This window comes from Salvelinus namaycush, chromosome 16 (genome assembly GCF_016432855.1).
Source record: "Salvelinus namaycush isolate Seneca chromosome 16, SaNama_1.0, whole genome shotgun sequence".
Lineage (NCBI taxonomy): Eukaryota > Metazoa > Chordata > Actinopteri > Salmoniformes > Salmonidae > Salvelinus > Salvelinus namaycush.
The window spans coordinates 40239635-40260033 of record NC_052322.1 but is presented as its reverse complement, the minus strand read 5'-3'; the positions used below and the strand labels follow the sequence as shown (position 1 = coordinate 40260033).

Sequence of the window (20399 nt, the reverse complement as noted above, 5' to 3'; positions counted from 1 at the left end):
GCAGGAGGCTGAAGAAATTTGGCTTGTCACCAAAAACACTCACAAACCTTTACAGATGCACAATAGAGAGCTTCCTTTCGGGCTGTATCACCGCCTGGTATGGCAACTGCTCACAACCGTAAGGCTCTCCAGAGGGTAGTGAGGTCTGCACAACGCATCACCGGGGACAAACTACCTGCCCTCCAGGACACCTATATCACCCGATGTCACAGGAAGGCCAAAAAGATCATCAAGGACAACAACCACCCAAGCCACTGCCTGTTCACCCCGCTATCATGCAGAAGGCAAGGTCAGTACAGGCGCATCAAAGCAGGGACCGAGAGGCTGAAAAACAGCTTCTATCTCAAGGCCATCAGACTGTTAAACAGCCATCACTAACATTGAGTGGCTTCTGCCAACATACAGACTCAATCTCTAGCCACTTTTATGATTTAACATTTGGATGTAATAAATGTATCACTAGTCACTTAAACAATGCCACTTTATATAATGTTTACATACCCTACATTACTCATCTCATATGTATATACTGTACTATATACCATTTACTGCATCTTGCTTATGCCGTTCGGCCATCGCTTATCCATATATTTATATGTACATATTATTAATCATTCCTTTACACTTGTGTGTATAAGGTAGTTGTTGTGAAATTGTTAGATTACTTGTTAGATATTACTGCATGGTCGGAACTAGAAGCACAAGCATTTCGCTACCCTCGCATTAACATCTGCTAACCATGTGTATGTGACCAATACAATTTGATTTGATTTAAATGAAATTATGAAATAATGAATGGCTGATGTGCATTTTTTAACAGTGCATTCGGAAAGTATTCAGATTCCTTTTTACACGGTTTGTTACGTTACAGCCTTATTCTAAAATGGATGAAATACAAAAAAATCCTCATCAATCTACGCACAATACCCCATAATGACAACGTGAAAACAGATTTTTGGGAAATTCTTGCAAATCTATGAAAAGAAAACAGATATCTTACTTACATAAGTATTCAGACCCTTTGCTATGGGACTCAAAATTGAGCTCAGGTGCATCCTGTTTCCATTGATCATCCTTGAGATGTTTCTACAACTTGATTGGAGTCCACCTGTAGTAAATTCAATTGATTGGACATGATTTGGAAACATCTGTCTATATGGTCCCACAGTTGACAGTGCATGTCATAGCAAAACCATGATGTCAAAGGAATTGTTCGTAGAGCTCCGAAACAAGATTGTGTCAAGGCACAGGTCTGGGGAAGGGTACCAAAACATTTCTGCAGCATTGAAGATCCCCAAGAACACAGTGGCCTCCATCATTCTTAAATGGAAGAAGTTTCAAACCACCAAGACTCTTCTTAGAGCTGGCCGCCCGTCCAAACTGAGCAATCGGGGGGAGAAGGGCCTTGGTCAGTGAGGTGACCCAGAACCCGATGGTCACTCTGATTGAGCTCCAGAGTTCCTCTGTGGAGATGGGAGAACCTTCCACAAGGCCAACCATCTCTGCAGCGCTCCACCAATCAGGCCTTTATGGTAGAGTGGCCAGATGGAAGCCACTCCCCAGTAAAAGGCACATGATAGCCCGTTTGGAGTTTGCCAAAAGGCACCTAAAGGACGCAGACCATGAGAAACAAGATTCTCTGGTCTAATGAAACCAAGATTGAACTCTTTGGCCTGAATGCCAAGCTTCACGTCTGGAGGAAACCTGGCACCATCTCTACGGTGAAGCCTGGTGGTGGCAGCATCATGCTGTGGCGATGTTTCTCAGGGACTGGGAGACTAGTCAGGATCGAGGGAATGATGAACGGAGCGAAGTACAGAGGGATCCTTGATGAAAACCTGCTCCAGAGTGCTAGGGACCTCAGACTGGGGTGAAGGTTCACCTTCCAACAGGACAAAGACCCTAAAGCACACAGCCAAGAAAACACAAGAGTGGCTTCCGGACAAGTTTTTGAATGTCATTGAGTGGCCCAGCCAGAGCCCGGACTTGAACTTGATCAAACATCTCTGGAGAGACCTGAAAATAGCTGTGCAGTGACGCTCCCCATCCAACCTGACAGAGCTTGAGAGGATCTGCAGAGAAGAATGGGAGAAACTCCCTTAACATAACAAAATGTGGAAAAAAGTCAAGGGGTCTGAATTCTTTCCGAATGCACTGTAGACGTTCACACACTTGTTTGAGGACGTTACGTCATGTCATCACACCCACCAGTGTGGAGACCCTACTCTAGCTCTTATTACCATCTTTTATGCCTAAGTTGGTTTTAGGTGGTTTGAAACAACCAATTGATATACTATAAGGTCTGTAAGTCAAGTAATAAACTAGTGTGGGAGGAAACACTAGCAGTCAGTTCACAGCTCTGTTTCCTTCCCTGTAGGTAGTGTACTTCACAGCTCTGTTTCCTTCCCTGTAGGTAGTGTACTTCACAGCTATGTTTCCTTCCATGTAGGTAGTGTACTTCACAGCTCTGTTTCCTTCCCTGTAGGTAGTGTACTTCACAGCTCTGTTTCCTTCCCTGTAGGTAGTGTACTTCACAGCTCTGTTTCCTTCCCTGTAGGTAGTGTACTTCACAGCTCTGTTTCCTTCCCTGTAGGTAGTGTACTTCACAGCTCTGTTCCCTTCCCTGAAGGTAGTGTACTTCACAGCTCTGTTTCCTTCCCTGTAGGTAGTGTACTTCACAGCTCTGTTCCCTTCCCTGTAGGTAGTGTACTTCACAGCTCTGCTTCCTTCCCTGTAGGTAGTGTACTTCACAGCTCTGTTCCCTTACCTGTAGGTAGTGTACTTCACAGCTCTGTTCCCTTCCCTGTAGGTAGTGCACTTCACTGCTGCTTCCTTCCCTGTAGGTAGTGTACTTCACAGCTCTGTTTCCTTCCCTATAGGTAGTGCACTTCACAGCTCTGTTTCCTTCCCTGTAGGTAGTGTACTTCACAGCTCTGTTCCCTTACCTGGTCCTGGTGGTTCTGTTGGCCCATGGTGTAACCTTACCTGGAGCGCTGGATGGGATTGTGTACTACCTGAAACCAGACTGGTCCAAACTCTGGGAAGCCCAGGTATGGTGTGTACAGTACAGACAGCATGTGTTGCACAGGGATATGCAAGGATTGTTTTAACATAAATATTCATGTTGTGTTCCTAGGTGTGGATCGATGCTGGCACTCAGATCTTCTTCTCCTATGCCATTGGTCTGGGTGCTTTAACTGCCCTGGGCAGCTACAACCGCTTCCACAACAACTGCTACCAGTAAGTATGACAAAAAAGCACAGTTAGACCATAAAACCCATCAACCACTGCTACCAAACATGACCACAAATTGGATCCCCCCAAAAACTGCAGGGATAATTAGTTATTGGTTATGCATCTTTATTTCTAGTTGGATAAAATGTAAGAGAAAAAAAAGCATTGTCTTGAACTTCCATTATTCTCCCAAGAGTGTCTGAGTATAACATCTAATAATCAGAGTGAGTCAGCTCCCTCACTAGTCCCACTGCTGCAGCAGCTCTGGGTTGAATGGCTAAGATGCTTCAAGCATGTGTTTAGCCTAAACTGACTCAGAAATGTAAACAAACCCAACTTCCTAAAATGGCAGTTTTCTGGACGTTGCCAATAATATGGATGCTTTTTAATAGATACCAAGTCTCGATACTAATGTTAGGCCTTAGCGGGAATTTATGGAATGTCCATTTAGGAGTAGCGTTTCAATGACTTTTTTCTATAATTTTTTGTTTACCTTAGTTAGAAATGTACACGCAGTCTCAGTTATGAAGATATTCATATTAGCTAGTCATGGTCCTCTGATGTAGGCTACATGATAACCATTAACTGTAAATGAGGGTAAACAGGGTATGAGAGAGTTTGAGTTTTGATTTGGTTTATAGTCTAGTAGATGATGGAGCTGATGAATGGAGCTGTTAAAACAATGCTTCATCATCAGGGACCAATCAGCACATTCACCTCCTGTCCACCAATCAGCACGTTCACCTCCTGTCCTCACAGTTTTATAGGATCTCATTAACTTGTTTCTCAGTGGTTGTCTTGAATTAACACTTAACACTTCATCCATGTATCACTCTGTTGTGCTATCTGTCCACAAATCACTCTCAACATACAGTAGCCATGAACTATTATCTGGACCTCTGATGATGATGATTCCAAATGCATCCTGATTAGGGCTGTCAAAAACCATGTGACCGTTTAGTCACGGTAATTAGGCTTCTCCAAGCTCTGATGCTGGTCGTTAATAGCCTACCAAACTTGCTAACTGCCTGGTACTCAGCACTCTATTGTCCCTCTAATCACTCTGACATCAATGTAAATGTATTCGAAAACCTAATCAAGCACTTCATGAGAGCCCATGAGCTCATGTTGTGCAACATTTCAATAGGCTATGCAATTCCGCAAGAAAACAGAGTGATGGCCTCTACTAAAAAGAGGAGGATCCTATCAGCTTTCAATAGGCTAGGCCTACTATATTTATTTCTCAACTTTCCTATTATTAAGCACATTGCTTATATTTGCAACAGGAATATAGCCTACCTAGCTGGCATGAAAATAAACCAGGGGGAAAAGTGTCCTCCTTTCTTTTCTTCTTAATGTGTTTGAGCCAATCAGTTTTGTGGTGACAAGATAGGGTTGGTATACAGAAGATAGCCCTATGTGGTAAAAGACCAAGTCCATATTATGGCAAGAACAGCTCAAATAAGCAAAGAGAAATGACAGTCCATCATTACTTTAAGACATGAAGGTCAGTCAATCCGGAAAATGTCAAGAACTTTAAAAGTTTTTTCAAGTGCAGTCGCAAAAACCATCAAGCGCTATGAAGAACATGGATCTCATGAGCCTCGCCACAGGAAAGAAAGACCCAGAGTTACCTCTTCTGCAGAGGAAAAGTTCATTAGAGTTACCAGTCTCAGAATTTGCAGCCCTAATAAATGCTTCACAGAGTTCAAGTAACACATCTCAACATCAACTGTTTAGAGAAGACTGTGTGAATCAGGCCTTCATGGTCAAATTGCTGCAAAGAAACCACTACTAAAGGACACCAATAATAAGAAGAGACTTGCTTGGGCCAAGAAACATGAGCAATGGACATTAGACCGGTGGGAATTGGTCCTTTGGTCTGATGAGTCCAAATTTGAGATTTTTGGTTCCAACCGCCGTGTATTTGTGATCTCCACATGTGTGGTTCCCACCGTGAAGCATAGAGGAGGAGATGTGATGGTGTGGGGATGCTTTGCTGGTGACACTGTCAGTGATTTATTTAGAATTCAATGCACACTTAACCAGTATGGCTACCACAGCATTCTGCAGTGATCCGCCATCCCATCTGGTTTGCGCTTAGTGGGACTATCAACAGGACAATTACCCAAAACACACCTCCAGGCTGTGTAAGGGCTATTTGACCAAGAAGAAGAGTGATGGAGTGCTGCATCAGATGACCTAGCCTCCACAATCACCCGACCTCAACCCAATTGAGATGGTTTGGGATGAGTTGTACCGCAGAGTGAAGGAAAAGCAGCCAACAAGTGCTCAGCATATGTGGGACCTCCTTCAAGACTGTTGGAAAAGCATTCCAGGTGAAGCTGGTTGAGAGAATGCTAAGAGTGTCCAAAGCTGTCATCAAGGCAAAGGGTAGCTACTTTGAATAATCTAAAATATAAATACACTTTTTTGGTTACTGCATGTTATATGAGTTATTTCATAGTTTTGATGTCTTCACTATTATTCTACAATGTAGAAAAGAGTAAAAAATAAAGAAAAACCCTTGAATGAGTAGGTTTGTCCAAACTTTTGACTGGTACTGTATATTATTTAGTATATGTAAAGACAATATTAAATCAAGAATAGTCTGATGGGTGACAATATTAGCCTATCACTTGTGAATTATATATTATCACTTGTGAATGATGCCCAGAATAAGAAATAATGTCCTTTTTTGCGATTTTCTTCTAATCATAGTCACACACCGCATGTAGCCTGTAGGTTTGCGTCACAACTAAAGTGGCCTAATAACTTCTTAAAATTAAGAACAATAATCCGCTTTACAAGGGGTGGAGAGCCTAACTGTTACATAAGCAGCATGTGAGTTTCAATTTTGGGGGAAATCATTTCCCCCATAAAAATGCACCTTTTATAATAAAAGCATTACATGCATAATTGCATTTGCTGTCACTTTTGATCATGGTGTTTTCTGCTAATGGAACATTCACGCTTATAGCCTACTACGATGTGGGCATAATGTGAAGAAATACCCTAATAGTTTATCAACATTTTAAGCTAAACATTCTGATCTGTTGCATCAACCACATTCCGTAAAAACATTTTGGGGGATGCTAATGGTTGTATTCATTTGGGATCTATCGCATCCCACAACTGTCCCAGACTGTGTTTGGAATATTTATTTCTCGCTCAGAATAGAATAGGTTGACTTTTGTTCCATGGGAGATAGTAGATTGACATAGGCTAGTGCTTTTGCTGTTCGTTAGGCCTACTCATCTTGTTGGCTGATGAAAAGTTGAAGGAAAAAGGAAACCGCACACTGCTCTTGATAGTATCACCGATATTTAATAAGCTTACGTATCGGCCACACGGCCTTCGTCAGATACGTAAGCGGTGATACTATCAAGAGCAGTGTGCGGTTCCCTTTTTCCTTCAATTTGTTAAATTGTTGCCATGCACCTGCAAATAAGATTGCTCAGATGTGCGAGTGCCTTTTTTAATTTTGGCTGATGAAAAGTAAAAGTGGACAGTTCTTCCAATATCTTCAATAAGCACCTCGGAATTAGATAATGACGCGCGCAGGTGCATCACCGATGTGTCTTTCTTCACTTGTAGCCTGTGAGAAAGACCCGATCACGTGATGGAGCACGCAGAACTCAGGGAGAAGGGCACAATGGCCATTTTTTTAGGGTGCATTACGGACACACAAAGGGGATGCCGCTGTGAAATTTTTGGCATTATCAAGTGCTTGTCAAATTGTGAATGAGTGACTGATGTAGTGTGTATAGCCTGCGCAAAAAAAGCAAAGCAGAGCTCATGTCTTTCAAGGGACTTTTTTCAAATCATCATTAGAGTCTCATCATGCAGCCTTAAAATGTATTAAAATTCAAAACATATAGCCCAACATTTATAGAACAACTAAAGTTACATTAATAACTCTAAATTAAGCATATAGGAATACCTATTTCTTTGTTAACCGCTCAACACAGAATAGCCGCATGTGCGCACTCCCTCAAATCGTTTGGAGAAAATATCCTTTATGTTTTATTCACCTTTGTTCAATTGTGTTCTTCATACTATAAAATAATGCCACGGAATTCTAAGCAAATGTTGTCTGCTAAATGAACTAGTGTAGCCCACAGCCATTTGGCATAGCCAGATCAGGACCTAACATAAGGACTACTCAGAGTATGCTATTCTGTTCTTCTGAAATAGACTACATTTTCTTCATATCATGCTTCTTTAGACCTGTGTAAAATAAATAATGAATTTATTGTGAAGGTGTATGCTATATTACATGGATTTATTATACTTTCTAAGATGTAGATGTTCCAAAGGTCTGCATCAGTGGCTTGTAGGCTATGTATGGTAGCCAGATGATGCTAAATGTGTTTTTGTTAATTAACGGTCAATTACCGTGAGACCGACAGTTATTTGCTTGACAATCACCGGCGGACTAATTTTTGTTACCGCCACAGCCCTAATCCGGATGCTGACTGTTTGGATTGTTGTTGCATAAAGCAACAGCAATGCTACAAAGCTCAAGTATGCAGGTCATGTTGTTGTGTACACACTCCTCATATAGCTGGCTCTTAATAAGGGCACAATGGGGCTTATTGGTGGGACAGAGTTGGCAGTATGACTCAGCGTTATCTACAGGGAGGCTAATCCATCTCAGGGAGGATGGGACAGGGAGGGTAGGGCTTTTTCTACCCACATTAAAAAATACAACAGTTTACTATGGAATACTACAGTACTTACTATAGAATTCTGTAGTATACTGTAGAATACTATACTAGACGTGTATTACTTACTATAGAATGTCGTAGAATACTATAGTAAATAGTACTGTAATAAAATGTTTGCAAAAACAACACTTTTTTAACTATAGTAAATACTGCAGTTCCTCATTTGCATATACCCTGCTTATTCCCCTCCCCCATATCCCAATTTGTGCTATACATCAGTGAGAAACCTACATGCCAAGTAGAAAAGAGCAGATGCTCTGAACTATCTGTTCAGACCCCAGTCCTACCTGCAGGTTATGGAAAATTTACTAAAATTTTAGTATTTCTCCAATAGGTTTCCTCAAGGAGAAAGCCTCCACTTCTATGTCAAAGATAATTAAACTAAAATACTACAGTAATTTTCGCAAGAACACTACAGTAAATGTTACAGTATATTACAGTCAGCACAAACACTATAGTAAATACTACGGTATACTACAAGCCGCAAAAACACTACATTAATTACTATAGTATATACCATAGTTTTCTTTCACTACAGTATTTATACTATAGATACCTGTAAATACTACAGTATACTACAGTAAATACTACAATAACGTCTGCAAAAACACTACAATGAATACTATAGTGTATAAATAAGTAGCAATACTATAGTATTACAGTATTATTTATTTATATGGGTTTTACAGAGGTGTCCCTCTATCCTCATTTACGATCTAGCCTAATGTTTCACAGGAAGTAGAATTAGGTGGAAGTGTAGCTGTTATTGCCTACGCCTGTCCAATCCTGTCAGATCTGCATCATAGCAGCATCATTTGAATCAATAAGAACAGTGATAACAACACATTGATCTGTACAGTATCACTACTAACTGTCCTGGATGGATGTTGTTTCTATCACTAGTCTTTTAAAGTAGCTCATTTGCTCTCGTGGCTTTAGAGTCGATATCCAAATTACACCGACAACACAGCAGCTATCAGAGAAAAGCCTACTGATCCTCCTGTCTATTTCTCTCTTTCTCTCCTTCGTCCTTCAATCTATTTTAGCCTCCAGCTTTCGTTCCGTACTACCCTTTTCTAGTCTCACTCATCTTCTCACTATTACTCATTCACTATTATTACATCTTTCACTTTATGTTGTTGCCTACTTGTGTGTGTGTGTGTGTGTGTGTGTGTGTGTGTGTGTGTGTGTGTGTGTGTGTGTGTGTGTGTGTGTGTGTGTGTGTGTGTGTGTGTGTGTGTGTGTGTTTGCTTGATATCAATACCACATCTTTAAAGTCTCTCTCTCTCTCTCTCTCTCTCTCTCTCTCTCTCTCTCTCTCTCTCTCTCTCTCTCTATCTGCAGAGATGCGTTTGTTCTAGCCATGATCAACAGTGGGACCAGTTTCTTTGCAGGGTTTGTGGTGTTCTCAGTGCTGGGCTTCATGGCTGCAGAGCAGGGGGTCGACATCAGCAAGGTGGCCGAGAGTGGTAAGGACAGAGATCCCTAAAACACTACTACCCCTGTACCTCATCCAGGTGGCTGGTGGATGCCCAAATTTTTCCAGCCACAAAAACATTTAACAGGCACATTTTCTTCAGATTTGTTTTTAATTGTGAAGATAAATCACAGAAAACACATACACACTCAAATATACACTACCATTCAAAAGTTTGGGATCACTTAGAAATATCCTTGTTTTTCAAGTTTGAGTTTCAGAAGAAAGTTCTTTGTTTCTGGCCATTTTGAGCCTGTATTTGAACCCACAAATGCTGACGCTCCAGATACTCAACTAGTCTAAAGAAGGCCAGTTGTATTGCTTCTTTAATCAGAACAACAGTTTTCAGCTGTGCTAACATAATTGCGAAAGGGTTTTCTAATGATCAATTAGCCTTTTAAAATGATACTTGGACAACGTGCCATTGGAACACAGGAGTGATGGTTGCTGATAATGGGCCTCTGTACGCCTATGTAGATATTCCATTAAAAATCTGCCGTTTCCAGCTACAATAGTCATTTACCACATTAACAATGTCTACACTGTATTTCTGATCAATTTAATGTTATTTTAATGGACTTAAAAATAAAAAAAATCTTTCAAAAACAAGGACATTTCTAAGTGACCCTAAACTTTTGAACGGTAGTGTATATATATTTTTTACATGTTGGCTTTGAATTGAAAATAAAAAACTGTTCCCAAATACTCTGTGACCACCCACCAATGTGACTTTTAAGAATAGACACTCTACCAGCCAATGGCTAAATCTAACTAGCATTTTGGCTGGTGTTAATTCCCCACCGTGATTCATCCCTATATCTTCATCCTCACTTTGACTTCATCGCACTCACCCTGACCCCTTCCTTATCCCTTTCAGCTTGTGCCCTGATAAAACATCTTCCCTTCCCGTCTATCTTCCCCATTTGGTGTTGTGAAAATGCTGACTAACTCTGCCTCTCTGTCTCTCTCCAGGTCCAGGCCTGGCGTTCATAGCCTATCCCAAGGCTGTTACTCTGATGCCTATGGCTCCAGTCTGGGCAGCGCTCTTCTTCTTCATGCTGTTGGTACTGGGCCTGGATAGCCAGGTATTGGACAATGCACATACACAACACACACAACACACACACACACACACACACACACACACACACACACACACACACACACACACACACACACACACACACACACACACACACATACACACACACACAGAGGGATTCTGACAGTTAATGTCTGCAGTTCTATGACACATACTGTGCGTTCACACACAGCCACTTACCTTGACACAGTGGGGACATTTGAACTTGTCGAGTTGTATATCAAAGTAGTCCATCTTTGTTAGTCCCAGGGCCTGCAGCCATTGTTCCGCAAGCACAGAGGCAGTCAATGAGCCTCTGTCTGCCTCACAGAGAGCATCTGTCCACTCTCCTCTCTGTTCATACACTGCTCCTCTCTCTATCTCTCTCTCTCCATCTCTCCTCTCTATCTCTCTCTCTCCATCTCCTCTCTATCTCTCTCTCTCCATCTCTCCTCTCTGTTCATACACTACTCCTCTCTCTCCATCGGTCTCTCTCTCCATCTCTCCTCTCTATCTCTCCCCCCATGACCATTCAAGGACGCAAACAGCGCTGCTATAGAAGTAACTGTTATTAGAGTATCAGAAAATTAAATATTATCCGATATATTATAATCATGATTATGACATGACAGCATATCAAAGTATGGTAGCAGAATATCAGAGTAATCTCTCTTTCTCAGTTTGTTGGGGTGGAGGGCTTCGTCACGGGGGTCATGGACATGCTACCGCCCAAATCTATGGCGGGCTCGCTGCGTCGCGAGGTTGTCGTGGCGATATGCTGCATCACCTGCTTTTTCATCGACCTCTCCATGGTAACAGAGGTAAGAGGGTCAGGAGAGGGGAAGGGAGGGAATGGACAAATGAAGAGAAGAGGGATGAAAAGGGGTCAGAAGGAACTTATTTAGTAGTTCATATTACATCACTCTTACAAGACAACATGAACTCATATTCTTTCTCATTTCCTTTTCTGTCTTTTCACCCCACTGTTCTCTCTCTCCCTTCCCCTCTCTCTCTCTGTCTCTCTCTCTCTGTTCTCTCTTTCTCTCTCCCCCCTCTCTCTCGCTCTCTCCCCCCTCCCCTCTGTCTCTCTGTTCTCTCCCTTCCCCTCTCTCTCTCTCTCTGTTCTCTCTTTCTCTCTCCCCCCTCTCTCTCGCTCTCTCCCCTCTGTCTCTCTCTGTTCTCTCCCTTCCCCTCTCTCTCTCTGTTCTCTCTTTCTCTCTCCCTCTCTCTCGCTCTCTCCCCCCTCCCCTCTGTCTCTCTCTGTTCTCTCCCTTCCCCTCTCTCTCTCTGTTCTCTCTTTCTCTCCCCCCTCTCTCTCGCTCTCTCCCCCCTCCCCTCTGTCTCTCTCTGTTCTCTCCCTTCCCCTCTCTCTCTCTGTTCTCTCTTTCTATCTCCCCCTCTCTCTCGCTCTCTCCCCCCTCCCCTCTGTCTCTCTCTGTTCTCTCCCTTCCCCTCTCTCTCTCTGTTCTCTCTTTCTCTCTCCCTCTCTCTCGCTCTCTCCCCCCTCCCCTCTGTCTCTCTCTGTTCTCTCCCTTCGCATCTCTCTCTCTGTTCTCTCTTTCTCTCTCCCCCCTCTCTCTCGCTCTCTCCCCCCTCCCCTCTGTCTCTCTCTGTTCTCTCCCTTCCCCTCTCTCTCTCTGTTCTCTCTTTCTCTCTCCCTCTCTCTCGCTCTCTCCCCCCTCCCCTCTGTCTCTCTCTGTTCTCTCCCTTCCCCTCTCTCTCTCTGTTCTCTCTTTCTCTCCCCCCTCTCTCTCGCTCTCTCCCCCCTCCCCTCTGTCTCTCTCTGTTCTCTCCCTTCCCCTCTCTCTCTCTGTTCTCTCTTTCTATCTCCCCCTCTCTCTCGCTCTCTCCCCCCTCCCCTCTGTCTCTCTCTGTTCTCTCCCTTCCCCTCTCTCTCTCTGTTCTCTCTTTCTATCTCCCCCTCTCTCTCGCTCTCTCCCCCGTCCCCTCTGTCTCTCTGTTCTCTCCCTTCCCATCTCTCTCTCTCTCTGTTCTCTCTTTCTCTCTCCCCCCTCTCTCTCGCTCTCTCCCCCCTCCCCTCTGTCTCTCTCTGTTCTCTCTCTCCCCTCTCGATCTCTCTTTCCCCCTCCTCTCTCTCACTCTCTCTGTACGCTCTCTCTCTCTTCCCCCTCCTCTCTCTCACTCTCTCTGTACGCTCTCTCTCTCTTCCCCCTCCTCTCTCTCTCTCTCTCTCTCTCTCTCTGTACTCTCTTTCCCTTCCTCTCTCTCTCGCTCTACTCTCTCTTTCCCTTCCGCTCACTCTCGCTCTCTCTCCCCTCTCACTCCCTCTACTCCTCTCCCCTCTCCCTCCCCCTCTCTCTATACGCTCTCTCTCTCTACTATCTCTCTACTACCTCTCTTTCTCACTCTCTCTCTTTCTCTCGCCCCTCTTCTCTCTCTCCCCTCCCCTCTCTCTCTCTCTGTCTCTCTCTACCCCCACATTCTCTCTCCCCCTCCTCTCCCTCCTCTCTCTGTCTCTCTCAGGGAGGGATGTATGTGTTCCAGCTGTTTGACTACTACTCTGCCAGTGGGATCACACTGCTCTGGCAGGCCTTCTGGGAGTGTGTGGTGGTGGCCTGGGTCTATGGTAAGGTGTGTGTGCATGTGTGTGTGTGTGTGTGTTTGTTGTATGAGTGCCATCTCTGGGTTACTACTGGGATTGCATCGATTATTGGAGACATGGGAATTGTGGTTGGAGATATGGATGTGCTGTACATTTTTGTGTGATTTATGTGTGTGTGTGTGTGTGTGTGTGTGTGTGTGTGTGTGTGTGTGTGTGTGTGTGTGTGTGTGTGTGTGTGTGTGTGTGTGTGTGTGTGTGTGTCTGTCTGTCTGTCTGTCTGTCTGTCTGTCTGTCTGTCTGTCTGTCTGTCTGTCTGTCTGTCTGTCTGTCTGTCTGTCTGTCTGTCTGTCTGTCTGTCTGTCTGTCTGTCTGTCTGTCTGTCTGTCTGTCTGTCTGTCTGTCTGTCTGTCTGTCTGTCTGTCTGTCTGTCTGTCTGTCTGTCTGTCTGTCTGTCTGTCTGTCTGTCTGTCTGTCTGTCTGTCTGTCTGTCTGTCTGTCTGTCTGTCTGTCTGTCTGTCTGTCTGTCTGTCTGTCTGTCTGTCTGTCTGTCTGTCTGTCTGTCTGTCTGTCTGTCTGTCTGTCTGTCTGTCTGTCTGTCTGTCTGTCTGTCTGTCTGTCTGTCTTGGCTACCACACAAATCTTGTACAGAGAGACACAGTAGAGGAAATGAAATATGTGTCAGAGGCTCTAAAGCCAACTAAAGTCCAGTGTTAGGAATAGATTGTTAGTGAGATCTGGGAAGTCTAGCCTGTTTGTGTCTGCGTCAGTTATCTTCTCCATGTCTTGTCAGACATCATGCGGTGACACAGAACACACAGACTGTTTGGCAGGGAAGTGACATGCAGAAAACAATTTGGCACCTAATCAACTCTGAGACCTACTCACAACCATGTTATCTCTCCCTTCATGATTTACCACTTCTATCTCTCTTCCTTCCTTCTTTCTTCTTCTTCCTCTCTCTCTCTCTCTCTCTCTCTCTCATTCTCTCTCTCCCTCTCTCTCTTTCTCTCTCTCTCTCTCTCTCTCTCTCTCTCTCTCATTCTCTCTCTCCCTCTCTCTCTTCCTCTCTCTCTCTCTCTCTCTCTCTCACTCTATTACTGTGTCTTCCTTCCTTCTTTCTCTCTCTCTCTCTCTCTCTCTCACTCACTCACTCACTCACTCACTCACTCACTCACTCACTCACTCACTCACTCACTCACTCACTCACTCACTCACTCTCTCACTCACTCTATTCCCGTGTCTTTCTGTCTCTGCCCCCGTCTCTCAATTCAACTCCAGGGCTTTATTGGCATGGGAAACATATGTTAACATTTCCAAAGCAAGTGAAGTAGATAATAAACAAATACACATGAACAACAATAAAAATGAAGAGTAAACATTACACTCACAGAAGTTCCAAAAGAATAAAGACAAATGTCATATTATGTCTATATACAGTGTTGTAGTGATGTGCAAATAGTTAAAGTACAAAAATGAAAATAAATAAACATAAATATGGGTTGTATATACAATGGTGTTTGTTCTTCAGTGGTTGACCTTTTCTTGTGGCAACAGGTCACACATCCTGCTGCTGTGATGGAACACTGTGGCATTTCACCCAGTAGATATGGGAGTTTATCAAAATTGGGTTTGTTTTCAAATTCTTTGTGGGTCTGTGTAATCTGAGGGAAATATGTGTCTCTAATATGGTCATACATTTGGCAGGAGGTTAAGAAGTGCAGCTCAGTTTACACCTCATTTTGTGGGCAGTGTGCACATAGCCTGTCTTCTCTTGAGAGCCATGTCTGCCTACGGTGGCCTTTCTCAATAGCAAGGCTATGCTCACTGAGTCTGCACATAGTCAAAGCTTTCCTTAAGTTTGGGTCAGTCACACTGGTCTCTCTCTCTCTCAGGTGCAGATCGTTTCATGGATGATGTGGCTCGTATGATTGGCTACCGGCCGATGCCCTACATGAAGTGGTGCTGGTCCTACATCACGCCCCTTGTTTGTGTGGTGAGTTAGGTTGTTAAAGCACACACCTCCAGAGCTAGGAAACTATGGCCTACAGTCATGTAGATTTAGCATAGTTCAGGGTATTTGGAATACCAGAGCATTTGTGCTGTGCTTCACTGATCAATGTAATTATGGCTTTGGGATGAAATCTTTTTAAATTGCCTGTGTTGTTAACTAGTGTGTGTGTGTGTGTGTGTGTGTGTGTGTGTGTGTGTGTGTGTGTGTGTGTGTGTGTGTGTGTGTGTGTGTGTGTGTGTGTGTGTGTGTGTGTGTGTAGGGAGTGTTCCTGTTCCACGTGGTGAACTACAAGCCCCTGACCTATAACTCAATGTATACCTACCCCTTGTGGGGGGAGGCGCTGGGCTGGTGTCTGGCCCTCTCCTCAATGCTCTGCATCCCCATCACGGTCCTCTACAAACTACTGCGCTGCAAAGGATCCTTCACAGAGGTGTGTGTGTGTGTGTGTGTGTGTGTGAGAAAGAGACTGGCCTCACGCTTCTATGCTGAGGTGTGAGCATACTGTTTGTGTGAGTAGGAACTGTGTTTCCCTGGTGACGTACCCCCTGCCTGGGTTGCCTCTGTGTGTGTCTGAGTAGGAACTGTGTTTCCCTGGTGACGTACCCCCTGCCTGGGTTGCCTCTGTGTGTGTCTGAGTAGGAACTGTGTTTCCCTGGTGACGTACCCCCTGCCTGCGTTGCCTCTGTGTGTGTCTGAGTAGGAACTGTGTTTCCCTGGTGACGTACCCCCTGCCTGGGTTGCCTCTGTGTGTGTCTGAGTAGGAACTGTGTTTCCCTGGTGACGTACCCCCTGCCTGCGTTGCCTCTGTGTGTGTCTGAGTAGGAACTGTGTTTCCCTGGTGACGTACCCCCTGCCTGGGTTGCCTCTGTGTGTGTCTGAGTAGGAACTGTGTTTCCCTGGTGACGTACCCCCTGCCTGGGTTGCCTCTGTGTGTGTCTGACTGTGCTGACTAAACTGTAACATGTTACTATGAATATCACTGTCTGGCTCATGGTGGTGAATGTGTCACATCATCAATCAGACTGCTGAGTTGAAACTGTTTCCCACGTTAGCCTCTACCCTGCCCTGTTAAAATGTCTCTGTGACTCTTGGTAGGCTTTCACACTATCACTGTCTCCGTGCTAGACTCATTTCATTCAGTGATATTTACCCTTCTCTTTCTCTCTCACTCCCTCCCTCTTACTCTGTCTCTCTCCCTCCCTGTCTCCCCCTCTGTAGCGTTGGCAGCACCTGACCACTCCGGTGTGGGGTCGACATCACATGGAGTACTTGGCTCCTGAGTCTGAGGCCAAACTGCTGCCCCCTAATGGCCAGACCAAAAACACTTTGCTGTTTGAGAGTGTCATCTGACCATCTGAGCCCCACAGAATCCACCCCCTCGTTTCCCACTCAGAACCCTCCGTCCCAAACACACACTCACACAAACACACATAGATACATACACACACCCTGCCTTGGCCCAGCCATAAATGCACAGGAAGGCCACTCTGAAGCCGATTAAACACACACACTGAACAGCCCTGGACCAATGGACCAAAGAAAAGATGGGACAAGAGCTCAAATACACAATCAATACAGGCTGACATTCTTTCTGTTTTCCTCTACCTCTCTCTCTCTCTCTCTCTCTCTCTCCGTCTTCTGCTCTGTGCCTCACTGCTGTCCTTTCCTGTCTCGTCCTGTGATTGTGTTGTGATGTCGAATGCAGCTGCGATATCTTGCCCCCCCCATCCCATCTCCACTGTGTCTCTCCCTCTCCTCCCTGTGTAATGGATTCTGTGGGGCGGTTCAGTGCTGCTGACCCAGTCTGTAGTAACCCAACATACCCTGTTGATGGTGCTGAATGAGTATTACTGATCCCAAGCTGGTAAACACTTATCTGTCTACTGTAGATCTGACCGTGTGTGTGTGTGTGTGTGTGTGTGTGTGTGTGTGTGTGTGTGTGTGTGTGTGTGTGTGTGTGTGTGAGAGACTAAAGGAGAGAGGTACTGTGCTCTATGTTATCTGTGTTCGTCTTTGACTCTGAGCTCAACCTGTCACCCGACCACTATTTTCTATCCTCCCTCATCAGTCAAACTGTTAAGAAACTTCCCTCTGTAAATTACAAAAACAGCTAAGCACCACCACTTCCAGTGTAACTAACTAACTTACTAACTTAAGTGTCTTGAGTATTGTGTGAGTCTGTGAATCAGTGTTAATATTGGGGAGGGGATTGTAATCAGCATTTCCACCTTGTGAGAGAGAGAGAGAAGCCTACTGATTTAGAAAGAGAGAGAGGGAGAGGGAGAGAGAGAGAAGCCTACTGATTTAGAAAGAGAGAGAGGGAGGGAGGGAGGGAGAGAGAAGCCTACTGATTTAGAAAGAGAGAGAGGGAGAGGGAGGGAGAGAGAAGCCTACTGATTTAGAAAGAGGGAGAGGGAGAGGGAGGGAGGGAGGGAGAGAGAAGCCTACTGATTTAGAAAGAGAGAGAGGGAGAGGGAGGGAGAGAGAAGCCTACTGATTTAGAAAGAGGGAGAGGGAGGGAGAGAGAAGCCTACTGATTTAGAAAGAGAGAGAGGGAGAAGGAGGGAGAGAGAAGCCTACTGATTTAGAAAGAGAGAGAGGGAGGAGGGAGAGAGAAGCCTACTGATTTAGAAAGAGAGAGGGAGAAGGAGGGAGAGAGAAGCCTACTGATTTAGAAAGAGAGAGAGGGAGAGGGAGGGAGAGAAAAGCCTACTGATTTAGAAAGAGAGAGAGGGAGAAGGAGGGAGAGAGAAGCCTACTGATTTAGAAAGAGGGAGAGTGAGGGAGAGAGAAGCCTACCGATGGAGAAAGAGAGAGAGGGAGAAGGAGGGAGAGAGAAGCCTACTGATTTAGAAAGAGAGAGGGAGAAAAGGAGGGAGAGAGAAGCCTACTGATTTAGAAAGAGAGAGAGGGAGAGGGAGGGAGAGAGAAGCCTACTGATTTAGAAAGAGAGAGGGAGAAGGAGGGAGAGAAGCCTACTGATTTAGAAAGAGAGAGAGGGAGAGGGAGGGAGAGAGAAGCCTACTGATTTAGAAAGAGAGAGAGGGAGAAGGAGGGAGAGAGAAGCCTACCAATGGAGAAAGAGGGAGAGGGAGGGAGAGAGAAGCCTACCGATGGAGAAAGAGAGAGAGGGAGAGCAATGTGTCTTAATGCCAAGCCAAGAGAGAAGCAATAAAAGACAAGATGGAAACTTTATTCTTTAGGCTCTTTATTTGCATAGACACTACCAATATTATTCATACAAATACATGTATTTACAGATACTCTCAAAGCTCAATCACCTCTGACGGTTACTATAGAGAGAGTGACACATTCATAGCCTGGTCTCAGATCTGTTTGTGCTTGAACCAACTACATATCATGTATAGTCAGGTGAGCTGTTTAAAGCACATAGAGATCAGATCTGGGACCAGGCTAACATTCATACTGTCCAACAGGTAACAGGGTTTTGCGTTACAGACAGTCAGTCCCACTCCTACAAACAGGTATTGATTAGAAACATGCTTAATTGATGATAAAAACATATTATCTTGGAAAGAATGAAGAGTGCTGCTGTACTTCAGATGTGTATTCAATCATTCAAGTGCAAAACATGAAACAAATACATAACACATACACAATATATCTGGTCACTTGTGAGCTGTGTATTCAGGAACAACAATTGTTTACTTTAAGATATTAGAGTGTGTAGTCTTATCAATGCTAGAAACTTGTCAAAATACATATTGTATTCGAAGTAGAATAACGTATCAGGTAATGCACAATTTAGCTTAAAAATCTTTATGAAAAAACTACATAGTCAAATGTTCTAAATATCCATTAATATTGATTTTCTTTACATCCTTGTTAGAAAAATACAAAGAGATTGGCTCTGTAACAGTGTTCACAATAGATGAAAACTATGCTCTCCCTTTGGCATTGATTTGACCCTGAAATATGTGATGATTCATAGATCTGGGACAAGGCTACGTGATGCATGCATCATGCAGTCCCCATGATGTCTGAGGGCATAACAGAGTGAATGGTTGTTTTTCCACTCCCTTGAGTAGGCTGTCTTTGAATGTGTAGAGCCTGCGGAACCCTAACACTTTTCCCACTGCATTTCATATACAAGGTTCTGTAGCGTAAGTCTCCCCCCGTAAGTTTTCCTCCGAGAAAATGGCTTGAATCTAGCCCTAAGGCTACCACTCTGAGAAGCCTATATGCAAACATCTGGTGGCACAGAAAAAAAGGAAAATGGATAGCAGACAATCTATTGACTAAATTCCTCTTGCGACTACACTATATCTGACTGGGTAAATAACTTTATTTTGAGTTCATGTGGACCAAGTGACCCAGACTTGAGCACTTGGACCAGGACTCGAGCACTGGGACTCAGACTTCAGGCATAGGGTCTATTGACTCGACCATTGGGGCCTCAGACTCAAGCACAGGGGACTCGATTCGGACTCAAGGTTTAGTGACTCGACTACATCACTGGGCAAAACAGACCTTGTAGCTCCTGTTCAGTCATTGGCCCCCGGCCCATTCTACTTCTGGACATCAGTGTGACTGAGGCGTCTGGAATGTTGATAACAATGGAAATGAGCGGCCGAGGGACGGAAGTGCAACCCATAATACTTTGCGGCACCATCTGGTTATTGTGATACACTTTCTCTCCTCTGAGATTGTCTGTGTCTGTTTTTTATCTATGTAATGTGCAATGTTTATGTAGGCTGAATTACGAATGTACATGCCTAGATAATTCTTATAATATTATTTGTATATATTGTAACGACCCGGTATTGTGTTCTGTGTTTGTGGGTGTGTTATGGTTCTCATGGCTACTAGCAGGGGTTAAATATGTCAGGACAGATGGAAAGGTTGGGGGGGTATGATGGGTAATCCCGCGGGGTTTGGAAATGCATAAATAGGGATTACTGTCTCATCTTTCTCTCTTCTGTTCGGGGCGTTGATCTGTTCCTATGAGAGTGACCCTTAACTCGACATGGTATAATTGTGTACGTTCGGCATTTAGCGGCGTGGGCTGTGGCCTGAACAATAGCCCAGTTTAGGAATAAACCTGTGTTCTGACCTGCACACCTAGAGTCCGTCTTTTTTCCCTTTATGACCCAGCCGGGTCATTACATTGGTGTCAGAAGTGCTTTCGAACTACGGGATCGAGACTAGGCGAGTTAGCTGTTCAGTATAGGCCGGGTTGGCTTTAGCGTGACTCGCATCTACGGTCATGATGCTTGGGGCGAGGCGGAAAATTAAGGAAGAGTCGGACAAAGTGTCCGTTGTGGGCTCGGGGGTACCCGGTC

The 20399-nt window shown here is 44.4% G+C and overlaps 1 protein-coding gene across 1 annotated transcript in view; it reads left to right on the top strand.

The window, feature by feature from the left end:
• The window catches only part of si:ch211-117c9.5 (sodium- and chloride-dependent creatine transporter 1), a 36072-nt gene extending 18673 nt beyond the window's left edge, over positions 1 to 17399 (top strand). Inside the window, exons 5-13 of the mRNA XM_039010209.1 lie at positions 2916 to 3050; positions 3137 to 3240; positions 9309 to 9433; positions 10414 to 10526; positions 11203 to 11343; positions 13007 to 13109; positions 14978 to 15078; positions 15356 to 15526; positions 16315 to 17399. Of these exons, the coding sequence (XP_038866137.1) occupies positions 2916 to 3050; positions 3137 to 3240; positions 9309 to 9433; positions 10414 to 10526; positions 11203 to 11343; positions 13007 to 13109; positions 14978 to 15078; positions 15356 to 15526; positions 16315 to 16446 (1125 nt within the window). The 3' untranslated portion in view covers positions 16447 to 17399. The remainder of the gene's footprint in view (positions 1 to 2915; positions 3051 to 3136; positions 3241 to 9308; positions 9434 to 10413; positions 10527 to 11202; positions 11344 to 13006; positions 13110 to 14977; positions 15079 to 15355; positions 15527 to 16314) is intronic.
• Positions 17400 to 20399: the final 3000 nt, after the last annotated feature.